This window comes from Pagrus pagrus (genome assembly GCF_965226575.1).
Source record: "Pagrus pagrus genome assembly, chromosome: 15".
Taxonomy (NCBI): Eukaryota; Metazoa; Chordata; class Actinopteri; order Spariformes; family Sparidae; genus Pagrus; species Pagrus pagrus.
Genome location: NC_140199.1, coordinates 20414546 through 20434421, shown reverse-complemented (window position 1 = coordinate 20434421; position 19876 = coordinate 20414546). Strand labels below are relative to the sequence as shown.

The 19876-nt window shown below is 41.1% G+C and overlaps 1 protein-coding gene across 18 annotated transcripts in view; it reads left to right on the top strand.

The window, feature by feature from the left end:
- The window catches only part of LOC311271084 (neurexin-1a), a 273006-nt gene that overhangs the window by 88562 nt on the left and 164568 nt on the right, over window positions 1–19876 (top strand). For 13 of the 18 annotated variants that reach the window (XM_084376496.1, XM_084376495.1, XM_084376510.1 and 10 more), the window contains 4 exons: window positions 9999–10300; window positions 13340–13363; window positions 14484–14645; window positions 18787–19228. In XM_084376496.1, the coding sequence (XP_084232622.1) occupies window positions 9999–10300; window positions 13340–13363; window positions 14484–14645; window positions 18787–19228 (930 nt within the window). Of the gene's footprint in view, window positions 1–1735; window positions 1841–9998; window positions 10301–11843; window positions 11859–13339; window positions 13364–14483; window positions 14646–18786; window positions 19229–19876 lie in introns of those variants that run through there. The other 5 variants (XM_084376499.1, XM_084376498.1, XM_084376511.1 and 2 more) reach the window with 3 other exon arrangements.

Genomic DNA, 19876 nt, shown 5'->3' with positions numbered 1-19876 from the left:
ACAGAAACACACATTTTTCCTATTGTGTTGCAAAGAAACTGGCTGTGATTCATGTGGGAACAGCGTGTTCTGTGTAATTGTGTTTTCTGTGGCATCAAACATCTTAAAAGCAAAAATTCGATTAGACTGCAGAATGTACATTTTAAATAAAAAATGAAATATTTTCACAAAACAAGGCCTGACCCTTTGCTTTGTGAGCCGTCTGAAAACATTTTTCACTTTGTGATAAAGACGTTGCAGGAGACGGTGTTGCTATTAGACTCTGATTCGATCATTCGGGAGAAGAGACGTGGCGTGTGTGTCAACATCAGCTCCATTGTCGGGTTTTATGTTTGTTTTCATGAATGCATGAAAAAACACTGTGCACAGGTGCGAACCATGAGCGCCTGTGGATGCCTTTCACAGCTGTGGATGAGGTGGTTTTGTGTCCTCGTGGGAGCTGCTCCCGGAGGAGGGCTGCCTACGCACCTGATTGAGACACTGCCAATTAGAGTGAGCAGACATGGACTGTGTGTGATCTGGCTGACACACACTTACACTTACACGACTGTCTTTTTTAGAGCTAAATTTGATTAAATTTTAATCGCTGGTTTATGCCACTGTCAACCCTCAAACAGTATTTTTTTATTTTTTGTTTTTCATATTTTACATGCCTACCATATGATCTCTTTGCCATAAGCACAGGTAGTGGCTATTAACAACAGGATGAAGCTATGACGTTCATTCTAGCTTTGTGCAAGCAAGTTAAAATTTAGTTTTGACTTTGTTAAGCTCCATACTATGGCAAACTTGCAGCAGCACGAAGGAGATCAATGTCACTTTGTGTGTCTTTTGTGTGAGGCTTTTCTGAACACATTTGTGAACGATCAGTGTGTTTTCATGTTGCCCGAGTATAAAATCCAACATATTGATAGTGAACACCGAGTGCTGAGAAAACAGCCCAATGAGGCGTCTTTCACCCGTTTTACTGCATCTGGATGAGTTTCCGGAGAAAGCAAAAGGACGCCTTCTACCTACAGCCTGTCAGCCAGCTGTTAAACATGGTGCTGTCTGTGAAGCTGCTGGCAGCAACTGTGTGGAAATCATTCGGTGTGGTTACTGACCTGCATGAGTGGCTGAAAAGCATGAAATATGTAGCTAATTAACAGGACCGAATTCATCCTGTGGTTGAGTTTTCTCTCATGGTGTTCCCATACCCCAGGACTACACACAAGTCCACTGGTTTCAGGATGAAATGCGGTGTGTATCAGATTAATTGGGGATGTTCTGAAAAGCAAAATGTGAAGTAAGTCCTTAATCACTGACAAAAAACCCAGAGCGTTTTTCTTGCTAGAATTCAAGACGCAGCGTGACAGAAATGAGGTTGAATGAAGTTATTTTGAAGGAAAGAATGACTACAGCTCATTGTTAGAGTCTTGATGTTTGTACCAGCTCTAAATGTGATGATTCACCATTCAAAACTTTATGTTTTTTTAAATAAAACATACCAAAACAAAGAAACAACAACAACATTTAAGAAAATACAGCTTAAGAAATACAAAATGATTTGGATGTCAAGACAATTTAACCGACTTTTTACCTTTTTGACAACTTTTTTAGAATAAAGATCATTCGTGTTAGAAGCTTCATCTTGCTCTCCTGGCCACCAGGGGGGGTAATTTCTCAAGTCAACCGTGTGCCTCCTTTACTTGTGGGGGATAAAGCAAGAACTATTGAGAACAGAAGTACAGAGAAGAAGGCATATTGAGAAACGGCTGTTGTGATAGAGTTCAGAGCTAGCTGCCATTGCAGATTGTCTAAAGATGTCAGTCCTGCCTGTAAATTCCTGTTGACAACTTCTGTAAGTAAGATTTCTGCTGTCTGGTCATTGAGGAGTTTCATAAGCTATAAGCTAACATGAGCTAAATGCAGGACTGTTTTGCTAGCAAGACAGTGTGTTGGCTATTGCTAACGTTAGCCTAGCATTAGCCAATTAGTGCACATCTACGGTTGTATTGAGAAATATTTTGTAGTTTGTAGTAGTCACAGTCGTGTAGCTGCTTTTCGACAGAGTTGACGCTTTCGAGTTGACAGAGCGCTTTGACTCCTGCTAGATGTAGGAGGAGACTGAAACAAATTCATAATATTAGCTGAAATTGAAACAATTGGCAGTAAAATAAAAGAAGCTCAGTGGAAAAGTAATCTTCAACTATTTGTGTTGATTTTCAAGCCAACATTTCGAACACAGGGTTTCGGCTGCAGTTCCAGTTTCTTAAATGTGAGGATTTATTTAATTGTAAACTGAATATAATCAAATTTGGGCTTATTAGTTTGACAGAATGTCTTTTTACATATGGTGAAATCTGGCCCCGTTTGCTCGGCATTTTTCCACTAATTTCTGACATTTTACAGATTAATCACCTTATCCACAAATCAATATAATGCAGATTTACCAAATAATGAATCTGAAAACAATTTTTTTTATTTTATTTTCTATTTATTTAATTTATCTAATTTCTTGGTGCATGTGCTCTGATTCACAAAAGCAAGTGCTTGCTCCTTTATTACTATTTACAATCAATAAATTAAATTAAAAGGTATTATTGGGTGCACCTACTGTAAATGACGCGCTGGTGCACATGCAGGTTAGTCTGGAGCCCTGATGTGTCTGCCAAGTGACAGGCTGTAAAAATGACTGACACACTGGCTCCGGACTAATCCTAATAATAATAATATTAATAATCTTGCATTTAAAATATCATATAAAGAAATTAAAATCTCAGTTAAACAGTTAAAAGTATATATCCTAGAATAATGAATTAATTTTATAGCTTTCACGCTCTCCAGTTCACATTTGCACACAAATGAACTCACACCTTGAAGAGTTTGCAGAATACAAGCCACATGTTCTTAACAAGTGCCTTAAAACAACTGACAAGCTGAATGGTGAAGCCAATTATGAGTAAATGTACTCTGGACGGAGAGTTTCTGCAGACTGACACCGGGGGAGGGGACTCTCTCTGAGCACAGCAAGACATCCTTCATACTGTGAATTTAAATGACACTTTGCGTTAAGCTAGCACAGCATGGTGTCTGACAGAACTTAGTATGTGTAAGCTCACGCGCATCTACACATGCTGACTCCATCAGTTATGTGCCCGGATACATTTAACTGAGCTAATTGAGGCTTATTCGCCCATTCTTGCAGCTCTGTCAACACTATGAGCCACCAAAACAATCCGCTTCACGGAGATGTAATTTTTACTGCAGACATAAAAACAAGAGTTGATATGAAACACAGCAATCAATGGATTGCGGCTGCCTACCTTGCAAAGAGAGAGCGGTTTGAGGCATTTTATTAAGTCTTTTGAATGGTGTGATAATCATGTAATAAAATATGTTCTCAAAGAATGCAGCACTTCAAAAACTCTTCTCTCTGTCATAACGTAAGAGGCTTAGGCCGGCTTCATGAAGCTAACTTCCTATCGTTCTAATAAGCTGCCAGACACTAACTTCTGTATCATTTTAATAGGCTGCCAGTCAAACAGGGAAACAGAGAGTGAATGGGAAATCCAGCGTCAGTCACAGAGCCTCATCGCTCACGATTAAACAGCGTTGCTCCCCACGTCTCATTGCCTGAGCGTCCAGTTTTATTTATGGTGCATCTAGCCTTTTAAAAAAAAAAATCCACAGGTGTGCCTTTCATTTTTTTTTCAAACCCTTGAACTTCTTCTGAACCTTAAAAAGCTGAGGGTGGCACAACAACAAGCTCTTTTTTTCTTCAGCTTGTTACTGGGAGCTGAAGAAGGGTATTTCGAGTGGTGCGAGGAGGGTGGGTGTTAGTGAGATCTCTGACAGGGAAACAGTGATGTAGAGTTAGTCACAGTTAATGCCGGGGACTGTCATTAACAATACGACACCATTGGAGATGGGCGACATAATTACCGTGTCTGTTTTAGCAATGCCTATATTTCAGCGCCCTGAAATATCTTAGTTGTCATCATGTTTTTGTCATTGATAATGATATTATAGCTGGAATATTTTAATGCAGTATGCGTGTAATGGTTTAAAACAAAGGCACAACAATACAGTGTTTGCATGTAGTTTAAGTGTTAACCCACCGTAACTGATCTCACCGATTGGATTGTCGACTACTGTTTTGAAGCCTTGAGTTTGGCATCGTAAAGGTCGCAATCTTGGACAAATTAAAGTACATTTCTATCATTTTTGTCTTGTCTTGGCCTCTTTGAGAAATTTGTCACTTACATCAACCGCTCAGAAATGTCACAGATTAGAATAAATGCCATTAAAATCAAAGCTACCCCTGACGTTCATTTCCCAGGTAATTTTAATCTTATCCTGCTGAGTCTGTTTCATACTGTTGTGTCATGATTTGATGTTGACAGGCACTGTGCTCCCCTGGGTGCGGGCTAATTTAAAAAGCAGCCATAGAGTAGCAGATGCCAGATTAGTGTCAGAGCAAAGTGACGGATGAGGAGCCTCCTGGTCGCTCAGTCACACGCTGGCGCTGTCGTACATATGCTCATGCTTGCGGCCCCTCGGTGCTTCGTAATAAATGAGCGATTTAGTTCAACATACTCAGCAGACATTTATGCTACCTCTTCCATTTTTGCAGTGACGTATTACCTTCCTGTTTGTGGGAGCTTCATGCAGCAGCATACCTCTTTGACTCTTTGTGACACTAATTTAATTTGAGTGGCGAATAATTGTATTACTTCCATCAATATGGGTAGTTAGTTCTGCACCACAACCGCGAATGTAATGTGACCATAGAGAATGGGGCTCCTGAATGGCAATAACAATTACATGCTATTGATTAACAATTATTCATATGGCAGAAAACAATATTAAACTCGGAAGGGATTGCGAGAAAGTCAGTGTCAAAGTGCGCCGCATCTGTTAATAAATCCAAGCAAAGAAAAAGCTATTTAAAATATGTTCTTCTAATGGTAATTTTTACTGCCTCTAAAACATGTTGGTGTAAATTGGCTGATGGTGAAGACAGATATTTTCTGTTCAAAAAGGGGTTGGATGACTCAGAACAACAGGCTGTGACAAGTTTTTACCTATGTGTCTATTTATGGCCTTTCCCCAGGAGCTACACTTTTACTCTCTTCGTGTCTTTTTCTGTCCTCTGTTCTCTGAAAACAGACTAAAGGAGCTGGCTCCTTTCCATGTCCCCATTCAGTGTCGTGACTCAAGGGCATTAAGGTGCCGGCAGTTTGCTGTAGTTTGATTGACTGTAGACAACGGGACAGCCCAGAGAGAGGAAAGAGGGACATGCCCAAATACCCAGTAGAGCGTAATGACAAAACAGTAGGCTTCTTCAAGATCAAGCCGCTTTTTTTTTTTATTTACACATGTGAGTGACACATCTGCTGCAGGATATTAACACTGCAGGTTGCTATGTCTCCCGGATCTAAAAGAGACACACAGGTGTACATACCGCTCACCAGTTGCACTGCTATTGCATTCGTTTGAAGGCTCAGACATTATACGAAATATTCAGGACACTTTTTGCATAAAGTTGTCTAATGAGGTGAATTCAGGTGGAAGTCATTATCCTTTTTAAGCATATGTAAATGGGATGATTGTCAAAAATGTCAGATTTTACTTTCAGAATGTGCTCATTCCTCACCGGGGTGGGGTATGTTTGATTTAGCAGTCAGTATCGTACATGCTCCCGCTTTAAAGTCTGGCACGTGCAGGTTTAGCAACACGCCATCGTGCAAAGCAGTCCTGCTGTCTGTTATGCTTTTGTCTGTGTTTTGGTTGGGGCGCTGCCAATCATGGTCAGTGGTAGTCTGAGTAAAATAAATGATATATTCTACAGCATACATGACATTAAAGCCAAAGCATTAAGGGTGAAAATTAACTTACATTTTTATATTTTATTTTGTACCTCCTCACTTTGCAGCTTTCAGCCAACTTGTCACAAGATTATGGCAAGATTATTATATGTCAAGTGCAAAATAGCTCAGAGTCAGAGCAGCACAAGTAGTTTAGTTTTCAGAACCTTTTAAAACAATTTTGACACGTTTGAAATAATAAATCCAGCCGACACGGAGCAACATCATCTTTCATGTAGCGTCGTGTTTCTTGTCTACTATTTGTCCAACTTTCAATCTTCTTTAAGATCTCTTTTTGTCTCTGGACTTTCAATGTGGCTCCTTAGCTGCTAATTTCACTGGCTGTTCAGCTTGTTGCTAACTTCATCTGTCGCCTTTTTGGTGCCGGGCATCTATTAGTCAGTATGTTACTGAGAACCATTCGACTGAAAATTAGCTGTCTGCTGTGGCTGACAATGAGGTTGATCGCTGAATAAGAACAATACATTTTCCAGCCACAAAACCACGACTATGAGCTACAAGCTGCTAACCAGCGTAGAAGGTTTGAATAGGGCTGCCACGCCACTGCTGGGCAAGACAATGCGAAAGTAATGAAAGAGAAACTACACACTAAATTATCTTTTTGCACCGTGTACACACTGCTGCTTTTGTTTTGTCGTGGGTGAGCCAGCAGCCTAGCTACAGCACAGGATCTTACACAGTGACTCTCTCAAGGCCATTAATGTGCTTCTAGTGACTGTCAAAGCTCCACTAGACTGCCTGTCTTCCAGTGGAGAAACTGAGAGTCTGACAGCAGCTTCTTATGGCTGGTTAGCTCTGACTACCAGCTCTCCATGGCTGTACATGCTGTGTAGATACCCTCACTCCCCCCTAAATAAAAGCATTTTTCATTCAAAAACTGCATAATTCGTCTAAACTGCACTTGCTAATTCATTGTATAAAAGTGCCTTGTTAGAAATGTGGTTTGAGGTCTTCCCATCAACAAAATATGGCGGGAGAGAAAATATTAGGCCTATACTGGCAAAAAACATAGGATACATGCCTCCCCAGAATTCATAAGGAATGTAGTTTGAATAGATGAGTGGCTTATTATCCAAATATGGAGAAGCAGCTAAAAGGAGCCAGATGGTAGTTTGAGTGTTAGCTTGGCTTGACACTTGACTTGGCGAAGAGCTTGATGTTGAAAAGCCTCTAAATGCTAGAGGTCTAAAGATTGACAAGTCATGCTTTGCCAGCATCACTGTCATTGTAAAAAATGTGTCTTTAATATGCTAGTCGATAGTTTTTTTTTGTTTTTGCAGCATTTTCTCTTGATTTGAGCTGAGTGCAGACTGACGCTCAAGTTGTTCCACTTCATTTAGTCCTACATATGTTTACATCAAAGCGCGCCAGACCACCAGTGTTTGAATGGAAATGCAATTCTCTCAGGAGATGTATACCCCTTTGGCTGAAACTGCCTCTGGGCTGAACCCCAAGTGTTGTAAATTCCTTCCAGCGGCCCTGCTGTACACACACACAATTCATTCTCCATTGGTTAGGGGAATTAACTGTGAAGTGCAGGCATGGGGATGTGTGGAGAGAGAGAGATGAGAATGACCCCAAACTATTGGCTCTATTTGTTATGTGGTCACAGAGCTTGTGGAGCGGGGATGGGTGGATTTAGTGAAGAGGGTAGAGGTCTCTCATTTTCACTGATAGGGGGCTCAGACACTGAGGGAATGACCAAAGAGTGGTGAGATCCAGTCAACTTCAATTACGACCCTGTGCAGTTTTCCCAGAGGTGCACTATAGTGCTTTAAGGGGGAATCAATGAGGTGACAAATTGTTGTGGACAGCCACTCCTTTTATTTGTTGTGTTGTTGTATGCATGCCTGGATGCTGCTCTAAGCATGTGTGTGCGTATCTGAATGTGTGTCTGTATTTCTTTGGCAAGCATATATAAATATGCAGCGTTCCCTATTTATGATAATTGAATGCTTTGGTCCATTTGTGTTTTGCCGGTTTATTTTCTGCTAGTGGCTTTAATGGCTTTTTATCTGTCTAAACCTGTTTTTAAACGCTTTCTAATGGGTGTTCACACGCATCACCCTCTGACGCACAGTGCTGCTTTGTTTTTTATCTCATGCTAACAGTGTGGAGGTCTTTCTCAAGGTTATTTCTGCTTTGTCAAGCCCCTGTCATATCTGAGGATGTCTGATGGTTGATGAGTGCAGACTCGCTCCGATGCATTGGGAGGCATATGTAGCTGAACTGAGTGAGTGTTTTTAATGGTGGGAGGAGTCCTTATGAAGCTGTCTCAGGGATGCTGAAGCAGTCTGGGGATTGGTAGTGAGGAAACTAAATAAATACTGCTGGCGAAGGAAGATGAAACTCTAAGTTGAAGAGAGTCACGAACAAGTGAGAATTTATTGATAAACCTTCATACCACAGATATTGATTTGTAGAAGTGTAAAGATATTGATTGACATCTCCACAAGTTGCAGGGTTCACTGTTCAAATGTGGTTGGCGTTATAACATAAATGTGTGTGTGATTTGAATGACTTATCTAAGCTCACTTATTTCTCTCTGACACAATTGACCCTAACACAAGTTAATCTCCTCATTACCTGTGGTTTTACAAAGAAGACCGAAGCTATTATGAACCTGACAGACAGCTGACTATGTGCTGGTCCAATTTACCTGTGTAAAAGCAAGGAGATATCTCAGTAAGTGTTTGTTTAGCCTGTGGTCTTTGTTAGTTGAGAGGCTTGACAGTGTCTTCTAGTGCTGGGAGGTCACAATGTTGAGCATTAATCTTTTGAATTGCAGTACTTCAGCTTCAAATCTCTTTGTAGCTGAGTGTGTGGCCTAATTATCATGAGTGAATGTTGTGCAAGATCAGATGGGCTAAGGTGATGTTTACTCTTCTCAAATCTTCTCACGAGGCTCGCGTAAATTAGCCCAATAAGGGTCTGTAAGCATTGGGTACATAAGTGGACATACAGTTGGTGAATACATACATGGTCCTTGATTGCCGTGAAGGGCCGCTGCAGTCTACAGCTACATGTTGTTATAGAGTCCTTAGTGCCCCAACCTTTATCCCAAAGATATCATTGTGTGAGAAAAGAAGAACAGCACATGGAAACCAGTGCTGTAAAGTATTTGTATCATATTTGGAGTTAAGCATGTCGTCCCAGCTCTTACAGAATCAGAGGGACACGATCCAAACTTTATTTCTTATTGAAACTCCTGAACTCTAGTCTTTCCTCATCAAACTGTCTTCTGTTTATAACTCAAGCTGCAGTGTATGGAGTCATTGAAGCTTCTCTCAACTTCAACTGCTGTCGTCAGCAGTATCTCATCGTTACTAATTAAATCTAGTTGGTTTTGTCTGGATTTGATTATTTGGTTTCACAGTTTGACCCAACCACCACCCACCCACCAGATCCCTGCCAACAGGGCAAGGCTGGTAGCACTGTTGCTTAGAAGAGAGCCAGTTGAAGCCTCACTTCTGACTGACTGGAGGTCAGCTGCTTTGGCAAAAGCCCCTTGAAAACTAGACTGCTGACGGCAGAAGCACTGACTGGCTCAGCTATGAGCTTCAGAGCCCTGCCTTCTCCTTTCAGGGGGGAGAGCTTAACCTGTGAGCTCACCACAGGTTTTGTTTATAACTTTTCCAATCAAGCACTAACATCATCGTTATCTCACAGTAATTATCATCAGTTTGTCAGTGAGAACTGGTAACGTTACTTGAGGTCATTGTGACCTCACAGAGGATGTTGACGTCTTGACATTGACCTACGTATTGAATCTGCACCCAAAGATCGCGATAGTAGGAATATTGTCTTTTTTTGGATTCAGGGCAAAAGCGGAAATAGTCTGCTTAGTGTGACATGTGAAGTCCAAGAATAGCAGTTGCAGTGTTATGCTCCATACACCTGTGTTTCTTAACGAGTTAGGTACTAGCTGCTCATGAGAGCTAGTAGGAATTTCTCTCAATGTATCTTCCATCACGTTTCAGCATGCCACCTCTCTTCAATTTCAGTGTGTTTATTACTAATCCAACATTTTTGAGAGTCTATTTCTCATTTTTTCTGACAGCTACCCGACGGGCACCCAAGAGGCCAAGACATTAATGCAACATATTTCTTTTTTTTTTGTCTCCGCAGCAAAAGAAGAGTATGTCGCAACCTTCAAAGGATCTGAGTTCTTCTGCTACGACTTGTCCTTGAACCCGATTCAAAGCAGCAGTGATGAAATCACATTGTCATTCAAAACCCTACAGAGGAATGGACTGATGCTGCACACGGGCAAATCAGCTGATTACGTCAACCTGGCACTGAAAAATGGGGCTGTCTCACTCGTCATTAATTTGGGGTCTGGAGCCTTTGAAGCTCTTGTGGAGCCAGTCAATGGGAAATTTAATGACAATGATTGGCATGATGTCAAAGTAACAAGGAATCTACGTCAGGTAACAGTACAGAGGGTGATGCAGAGACTCAGTAAATGAATCAAAACAAATGCACTTAAATCATTACCATCATACAATATATTATTTTTCCAGACATTGTAATTGGATTGCTAAATTGAATCATGGTGGTGTATGGTGGAGATAAAGCAGAACCGCAAGTGAGCAGAGACATCTAGATGTGAATTAAGACCTCTTATTGAGTTACAGTTTGAGGGAGGAAAAAAAAAGATGTTGCATCTAAACAGCATTCAGAACATTCATGCACATTCAGATGTGACAAAGAGCTAACATTTTTGGGGTGTTTAACCTTATTTAATTTAACTTAAAGTATATTGGTATGACTTATTTACCCTTTAAAACAATTAAAATCTTCTCTTTAGTCTCTTCAGGAAATAAGAACATGTTAAGACATTAAACTTTTGGACAAAAGCATATTTAAATCTAGGGTTAAGCTTTGAAATGTAAGTTCTACGAGTACAGGCAAGCCTCTTTAACTAGATCTATAGACCTCTTCCTACATGGCCTTGGAGACTCACCTCTGCATTAATAACTCTTAAGAGACTATTGAGTGACAGCGTGACCGGGCTAGGCTTCTTTAGAAATCTCATTCAGCGGCTTCTGCCAATTACATTTGTTAACATCAGAGGACATCGGATAGTGCCATTCGCCTGTGGCAATGCTTCTCATAAATGGGGGGCTGGCCAGAGTATCAACAGAATTGGTTCCTGTCTGATTCTTACCAAGAGCAAAGGAATCAGATGGGATGAAGGCGTGGTGTAAAGCGGAGCCCTTGGCCGTTGAGCATTTGCAGGCGCATCCACCTGCAGGAACAGATTGTCCTGGCAAGAGTGAAGCGACAGAGGTCAGTGAGTGTTTGTTGCATTGCAAACAGATTAAATACAACTGCTTTGTACCACGCCAACATATATTAAATGATGTTAGGATGCAGCTGCCACTCTGCTCGTGGCAGACCGCCCTTGGATATGACAACAGTGCCAATCTGTGGGACTCATGAGTGATCTGAAGAGAACAAAGGCTTGCTGAGACACACATCAACACATTCTCATTGGCTTTCTACAGTAACAACCAGCTCGCCCATTACAGTTGATGTAAGCCAACACCAAATTAGTTCTTGGTTGGATGTCCACATTCCTGCTAATTGTTACCACATCTATAGTAGGATCCTGATCACTGATTCCATAAGTTGATGTGTTGCCTGTTACAACAGGGCCTTGGGTTTTCTCCAGTATACTGTACACAGCCTGGTAGGCCACAGGTGAAAGATGAGCTAACAACGAGGCATTGGGCTCTAACCCAAGGTGCACAAACCACTGCTATAGGTATCCAATGCATTTGGACCCAAACCCAATGGCTTAGCCAGTGATGTTTTTTTCCCTGTAGATCTAACTCTAACATTTCAGTTATCACTTATCATCTGATTTCAGAGACTCTGGACCTGAAGTCCTGTTCCACCAGGAACTCCTCTTCCAGTTGAATGAAGATTATAATCTAATGAGATGTAAATCCATGAGGGGGTCTAATATCCTCATTGAACTACGTAGGCAAGAGTTGGTTGAGGCACAGAGACACTCCTACACTACCTGCACTAACATACAAAACAGAACAAGGCTGACTACCCATCTCCATCGTTGGTACCAACATATTGGTCCTTTGCATCAGTCTAAGAGAAATCCACTGCTGTCGCTACAAGTCAATCAGGGCAGTTAGGATGCTCTGGAGACTTGTTGACAGCATGCTAAGGTCCTAAGTGGTTGGTGCAGATTACTTGCCAAAGCTAGCAGAACAGGAGGGGCGTTGTTTGATGGAAATGAAGAAGTCAGGTGAAGATGTCATCAAGGGTATAATTGAGTTGGGGTTCGTCGTCTTCGGAGTGAAAAAAGTTGAATTTCCCCAAGGGGATGATGAGGGCATTCTCAGAAGGGTTTTCTTCTTCTTCTTCTTCTTCTTCTTCTTCTTCTTTTTCTTCTTCTTCTTCTTCTTGTATAGATTGTAGTGTAAAAAAAATTGCTTTTCAAGTTTGCCGAGCAAGTATGTAGAACGTGTTAGACAGGTTTACCCATCAATATCAAACTGATTATTTTGATGAATGTAAAGAGTTTGTTAACAGAAATTTCTAAGGACAGTCATTCAAAACTTTATAAACACATCATTAAGACAACATCTCTAGATGTGTTCCTGCTCATTTGGTGGGAAATGTTTGTCTTCACCTCAGCACCAAAGCTGCTTCTTTTGCATAATCAGCAAATTGATTATTGGCAAACCTAAGGATTTGGCCTGCTCGAACATTCACTGCATTCCAATTGTGAAAGAAAACCAAGCATATTGAGTGCATGCTCTGTGGGGGAATCAAAGTTGCCATCCTCCTCATTCTGTGTCAGGGTCTTCTTTGCTTTGTCTCATTGCAGTAAAGTGATCCTAAAGTTCATCAATAAGACCAAACGGAGGTACAGTATTGTATGAGCGCCGGAAAGTGTGAAACACTGGATTGGTCTCAAGCCTAAAACCATGTACAAAAGAAGGCAAATACTGGTACCAAGAAAATAAATAAAGCTTTCGAATGGTCTTGAACTTAGGAGTTTGTTAAAAAGGGTCAACTGATGTGCTTTAGGCATTCCTTCTTATGAACCATTTGATGTCTGTCAATCATAACCTGTTGTCAGGACTTGGGTAAGGGAGTTGTTTCTGCTTCTGAACAGTATGGTCACATACAGAACATGGTGCAAAAAACACCATGAGGAGCTTAGGGAGTCACTGGTTGAGCTCTGGCACCTCCTGTGGAGCATTCTTGTTATTTCCTTGGTCTGCTTTTTTCTTGTTAAACTTATTTTGCCCTTTTTCTCTATGTTACTAACATGCTTTGGAACTAACATCATTCATGGAATGTGTCATTCTACTAACCAGTATGGTTTTTGCCGTTTAACAATGTACTAACAGTATTGACCATCATATATTATTTGAGTAACAATCGTTATTCTGTTCACAGTTTTTAATTTCCTTTCTCCCCCCTTTTCCACAAAGCACTCAGGCATTGGACACGCTATGGTAAACAAACTACATTGTTCGGTAGATATCATTCTAATTGTTTCTTAGTTTGGGTTTGCCGTGTGTTTCTTTTCTTTCTTTTTTTACTGTAGACGTCATTTACAAAAAAAGGGAAATTGCGGTTGGTACTCTTCTGCTTACTTTTCGAATCCTTTTTAATTTCTTGGTTCATTCATTGGTTTCACCCTCTTTATTTCACTTGTTTCCTGTCCAATTCTGTTTGATCCACCTTTTTAGGAGCATCATTTCAAGCCTTTTGCATCAGGCTGTGGTTAATAATGAGGACCCTCTCCTTCTCTGGCTGGCCTGATGCTCTTTGGCTCAGCCAGTTGTATCCCCATTCACTTTGCATGGCATGCACTTCGACTCCGTGTTGCAAATGTCACACTGCCCATTTGTCAACATGATTGTGACAGTTGAGCTGTGTTTGTCCTTGGTGCTTCTCTGGTGCTTTCTTATTTCTTTTCGTGGTTTCGTAGTGTTCATAAGCTTTTGCATGCATCTGACACCAGCAAGTGTCATAATACTGATCTTGTATCCCGATCGAGAATTTGGGAACATTTTCTTTTTGTATACTCTAAATCAAAAAGAAAAGACAAATGCATGCATGTTATTATTTGTCTTACACCCTCAGTCATTGTCCTGTACTAAAAGGTGTTTGTGCTTTTCAGAGCATGTGCTCCCTCTCTAACCTAGTAGCACGTTTTGATTTCTTTTGTAGAACTGCTGGACGTACTAATATGAAATTAATAGTTAAACTAACCTGGATAACATTCTACTAACACCATTTTTGTGTCTGCTAAAGTACTTTTAAGTTGCAGTAGGGGCAATACTAACACTGTTGTATGGGCAGTTCACTAACTTTCACTAACTAGAATAGCATTCCTTTGAAGGCTTGCAGTCTTCCAACTAATCAAACTGGACAAAATAATAAAATAAAACAAGAAAAAAGACAAGAAAAAAGACAATGAAAAAAGACAATGAAAACAGACATGAAAATGGGTTTCAGAAATAAAACATAGGGATGTCTGTCAAAGACAACAAGAAGGAAAGGCAATATCATTGCAGTATATAGGCTGTCTGAGTATAGCGTGTCCTTTCCCTGTGCTTTTTTGTCTAGGTAACAATATCCGTGGATGGGATTCTGACCACCACAGGATATACTCAAGAAGACTACACCATGCTAGGCTCTGACGACTTTTTCTATGTTGGCGGGAGTCCTAGCACAGCTGACCTGCCCGGATCGCCGGTTAGCAACAACTTCATGGGCTGCCTCAAGGAGGTAAACACCACTCTTGTATGCACTCTAAGACTGGTGGGTGTACAGGGTATGACTGGCTTCACCTTAGGACACCAACACAGGCCCTTCCACCCACACACTGACCTTGTCTCATCATTTACACTTTGCTTTAGTTTGTTTCGCCTGCATACCTCACATACTATCACACTAAACTTTATTTTTCCTCAGCCACCCCCTCAGTGCACTCATAATGTTATGCACACACGTGCACATCCAGGGCTCTGGCGTACCACACAGCCACACATGACGGACTCTGTCTTAGGGTGGAATTTAGCACAGCTCTGTCAGGTGGATTCAATAAGAAGCAGTGATCCCTGAGACCAGGCAGTCGGATTTTCATGAGCAGTCAGCCAACTCACGCACTTAACACATCACTATTCTTCCCCTTGTGAATATTATCTTTGACCTTTTCTCATGACTAACCTTATTACTATTATTTGTGATGTAATCAGAAGTAGTAGTATGATGTCTATTAGTGCAGCAAATGCCTAGCTGTGATATAACCCTCACCTTGAAAAAGAGCACACAACAAGGCGCAGAAATGCATATCACTGTTTGACATGTTTACGCTGCTAGGTGATGAATGAATTCAGCACATTTTATATCTCGGATGCTCCATGGCGTAATGGGCCCTTTGAATCTGGCTTATGACTTACAGTATGTCATTTGTCACTTGCCCCTTTACTTATGTGTTCCAGTATTCAGGGAGTATGTATATAGCCTCCACTTTATCCCTAGAGATGAAGCAAAGAAGAGGAAATCTCTCCAGCAGAGGGTTCATAAGTTATACCTCAGCTGTACGGTAGCATTTTTTAAACATTTTTGATGATAAATAGGGATTCTGACCTAAAGCATTTACTTCAGGAGCCACCAGGGACGTACAGAGATACCTACCAGGCAAATCTCCAAAGTACTGCAAAATGATCCAGTCATTTATCTTTTAATTTCTCAAAGCTGTTTCCCCTTCGCCTCGTCTCTGTCCTTTTTCTTTTGTGTACCTTCGCTTGCTCCTTTGGTGTCCTACATTTTCTCTCTTACCTCAAGTGCAGCCTGTCAACCTCACTGAACCTCACGGAGAGGTCTGAGGCGGCTGCGTTTAATGAGCAGGCCAGGCGCGGACCACATGTCCGCATGCCATGGCCAGCTCATTACAGGTCTGGTTGTTGAGGGGAGCGTCTTAGTTAACTGCATGTCTCTGAGGTGCTGCAGATGTGGTAACAAATGGAATGGGATTGGTGCACCCTAAGAATGGTCATCCACCCCTGGTGTGCTGTGTGTGAGCTGCTGTCAGTGCAAAATGTACAAATATGATCTCAGCTGTGATTATTGCAAGGAGATGTGAGACAGACATCATTTCCTCTCCAACCCCTAACTCTAACCCTCTTTTTATTTTTTATCTTACCCTATTTTCTCTATCCCTAACCTTAATATTTGTTTTTTTAGTGTTCCTACAGAATAGAGATACAAAAAAAAAAGAGATTTAGTTCATACATTGTCAAACTAGCAGTCAGTTTAATTCACTTGGCTTTTAATTTGTTGCTGACGTTTTAAGTACATTGACAAGTTTACTGCATCGCCTCATCCAGCCTGTTGAATCAAACAGACGCCTCGGTCATCTTCTGTGTGTGTCATGATAACATATTAGCACTGGTTTAACAGCTTGTGCTGCTGGCCCTGATTGATGGCATGTTCCGACGTGACTCGTCGCAGCATTCGTGTGCAGATTCCAGTGTGAGTTGCCACGCCTGCCTGTTAGTTCTGATGGCAAAACAAACGGTGGTGCAGTAATAGCTCAGTTGTCACAGCACTAGCTTGATGACAAATTAGTGCAGCATTGTAGTGCAGCACCAGTTGTAGCTCAGACCAAAGCTCCTTTGACTCTGAAAGGTGCCCTTTGTCTTGACTGTAAGGAATTGATTTGAGTTTATGGGCTATATCTTTTACACTTTCAGTCTACATGACCAAGTCCATCTCTTATTTCTTTACTCTCTTTACATGGTTTCTCTTGTCTGGGATTCTTGTCAAATTTCCATCTTATTCTCATTCTATTCCTATGAATAGATTCTATTCCTTTAAAACATTTCTCTTGGCTCTCAGTCAAACTTGAGAACCTACATTTTTTTGTTTTATCAGGAAGATAAAGAAGTGGCAATAAAAGCCCGCCATTATCGGCTTCCTGTTTTCCTTGCAGTTAAATGCAGTCTGATACAGTCAGTCACAAAGCATTTACAAGAAACTAAGCCTGAGCTTACCTAACTCTGATGCACCGCTTTGGGCTCCATCTACCTGAACAGTTAGACACAGTAGATCTGACTCAGTGATAAACATAATGCTCCATGCAAATGCAATCCCATCGGAGGTGTCCCCGTTTTCAGGTGAACGCTTAGCATGGCAACAAATAGAGAACATGGGCAGTGTTTTCCACAGCTGTAACTCATTTGATTTGTCCTGTTGAAGCACTATAGCGTTACCTTTTGAACTCTTATATAAATGTTGTACATATGCATACAAACCAGAAACGGTGGCTATGCGTCACTTGAGTGTTGTGGAAGAGATCATTGACTTGGCTTGTTCCCCTCTGGAATATTGTTAAATATTAGTCACTCCTGCCATATTTACAGCTTTGCATTTAGAGTCTTAGTTGTCTTCACAATATTTGCTTTGCAGGCTAATTAACACATTATATCAAAACACTTCCAATTTGTGTGAGTGTTTTTTGTGTTGAGGTAATTTTGAAATATCATGAGCGCACTGATGTTTTAATGAAAAAGTTTTGACATTCACGACAATGTTAATTAGTTTCTCATACGGAAATTGGGTGTAACTAGACAGAGGGACTCTTGCTATTACAGCTGCACTTACACCAGATACTCTTTCATTACAGAGATTGGATAATGACGAGGTTATGTCTGTCTCCAATTTTGCAAGACTGTTGCCATTTACACAGTGCAGCGCGCAATGTCCCCCCTACACACATTATAGCTGCTTCTTAGTCCGCAGAGACGCGTTTTGAAGATTTACTTCACAAGCAGAATTTAATATGCCTTTATATAACTATGAAACGGGAGATTAAAGATGAGTTTTAGACAGAGGAGTAAATAAAAACAATCATGTTGGCAAATTGGTTGGTTGATTCTTGCACTGTACCGTGTGATAACGATTCTCATCTGTAGTTAATAGGTCTTTTAATGCCATCATGGTTCATCCTTTATAATGGGTTGCTACTGTCTGTCACTTGTGCGCCTTAGCGTTACAGCACTTGGCAACTCAAAGGTCACAGCACTAATGCACTTCATTTAGTGAAGCACTCTGATGCCAAACCGTGTCTGGTTTTAAGTGTCTTTAAGTGTGACTATACACTGCTATTCATAGGATAGCTTCTGTATGAAAATATGTAGATTTTTGCTCCTCACCAATTTTCTAAATTGTATAGTATACTGAATGTAGCTATGTGTGTGATCATGCTCTCATTTTTAATTCACTTTTAGAGAGGCATCTATCATCTGCCCACTTTCATTCTAATCACAGACTGCAACAGGGGCCTTAATCAGCATTTTACTCCACACCTGCAATCAAGGCAGCCGTTTAGATTTATCACTCTCCATCTCACTTTTCACATACAATCCCAGGAGATGCTGCCTGATAGAATCATTTTCTCCAGCCGTTATCACCACTGCCTTTTAAAAATCGAGGCTGTCTCTTCCCTCAGTTGACACTGATTCTAGAAGTCCAAATGGATGTCTCAACTATTCTCACTTCACCCAGCCAGAGTACACTTTGCATGTGTTGTGGAGGCTTCAAAAAGTCTGCGAAGAAAGCAGGGTGATGTGAGTGACATTTGATGCCACTTAAACTCATTTTCTCATGTATAGGTACAGCGTGACAAAGATGACCAAGGGTTGAGCCGTGCAAGCGCTGCCTATGACACACTGTCCCGAGGGGGTGAAATGTCACATGGACAACTGCTGTTTGACTCATCCAGCTCATTAATTTTTGAAAGCTGTCATACATAAGGATTATAAGATTGGCTGTAACATGTACTGTTCATTCTGCAAATAGCTAAAAAAGACGGTCTTTTATTTCGTTGGTGATATTTGCCTGACCTTCTCCTGTCCTTTTTCAGGTTGTATACAAAAACAACGATGTGAGACTCGAGCTGTCCAGGCTGGCCAAGCTGGGTGATCCCAAGATGAAAATCCATGGCACGGTGGCCTTCAAGTGCGAGAATGTGGCCACTCTGGATCCCATCACATTTGAGACGCCAGAGTCTTATATCATCCTCAACAAGTGGAACGCAAAGAAGACAGGCTCCATCTCCTTCGACTTCCGCACCACCGAGCCCAACGGCCTTCTCCTCTTCAGCCACGGCAAGCCCAAGCAGCAGCCGAAGGACTCCAAGAGTCCCCAGTCTCTCAAGGTTGACTTCTTTGCCATCGAGATGCTGGATGGCCATCTGTTCCTGCTGCTGGACATGGGCTCAGGAACAACGAAGACCAGGGCAGTCAATAAGAAGGTCAATGATGGGGAGTGGTACCATGTGGACTTCCAGCGGGATGGCAGATCAGGTAACTTTCAACACTAAGAGCTCAGTGCTACAGCTGTAGTGGTTAGCCAATGAATCAATTAGTTGATTTGGTTGTTATTTAGGACTTCTCATAAAGAGACCTTTGGGTTTTGGACATTTAGTTGGACAAAAGGAGCAATTTGAAGATGTCAATATGTAAGAATTATAGTTGAAAACATTTAAACAATTTAAAATTATCAAAAGAATGTTAAAAAAAAATAACTGGGTTGATGATATGACATCCATGTATTGTGGTGCAGAGATATCTACTGAAGATAGCATGCTGACTAGCTAGCCCTGGCCAGTCCCGCTCCAACCACTAGCTGCACTGATAACTGAGCTAAATAGCTAATGGCAGCTACAATTAGCAGCAGTTAGCTGTTACTTGAGTGATATGATTGTGATATCCTTTGCTTTGAGAATGAATTCAACAGATGGCCAATTCTTACTGATTGCACAATCAATAAATCATGAAAATGGTCGACAGAAAAATCGGTAATTAAAATAATTGTTTGTTACTCTACTCAACATGTTGTAATGTAAGAAAATACATGCAAATATACAAAACGAAAGCATATTAGGCCAACATCTTCATTAATCTGACAACACATATGCAGCATAACATAATATGCTTCCATCACAGACCATG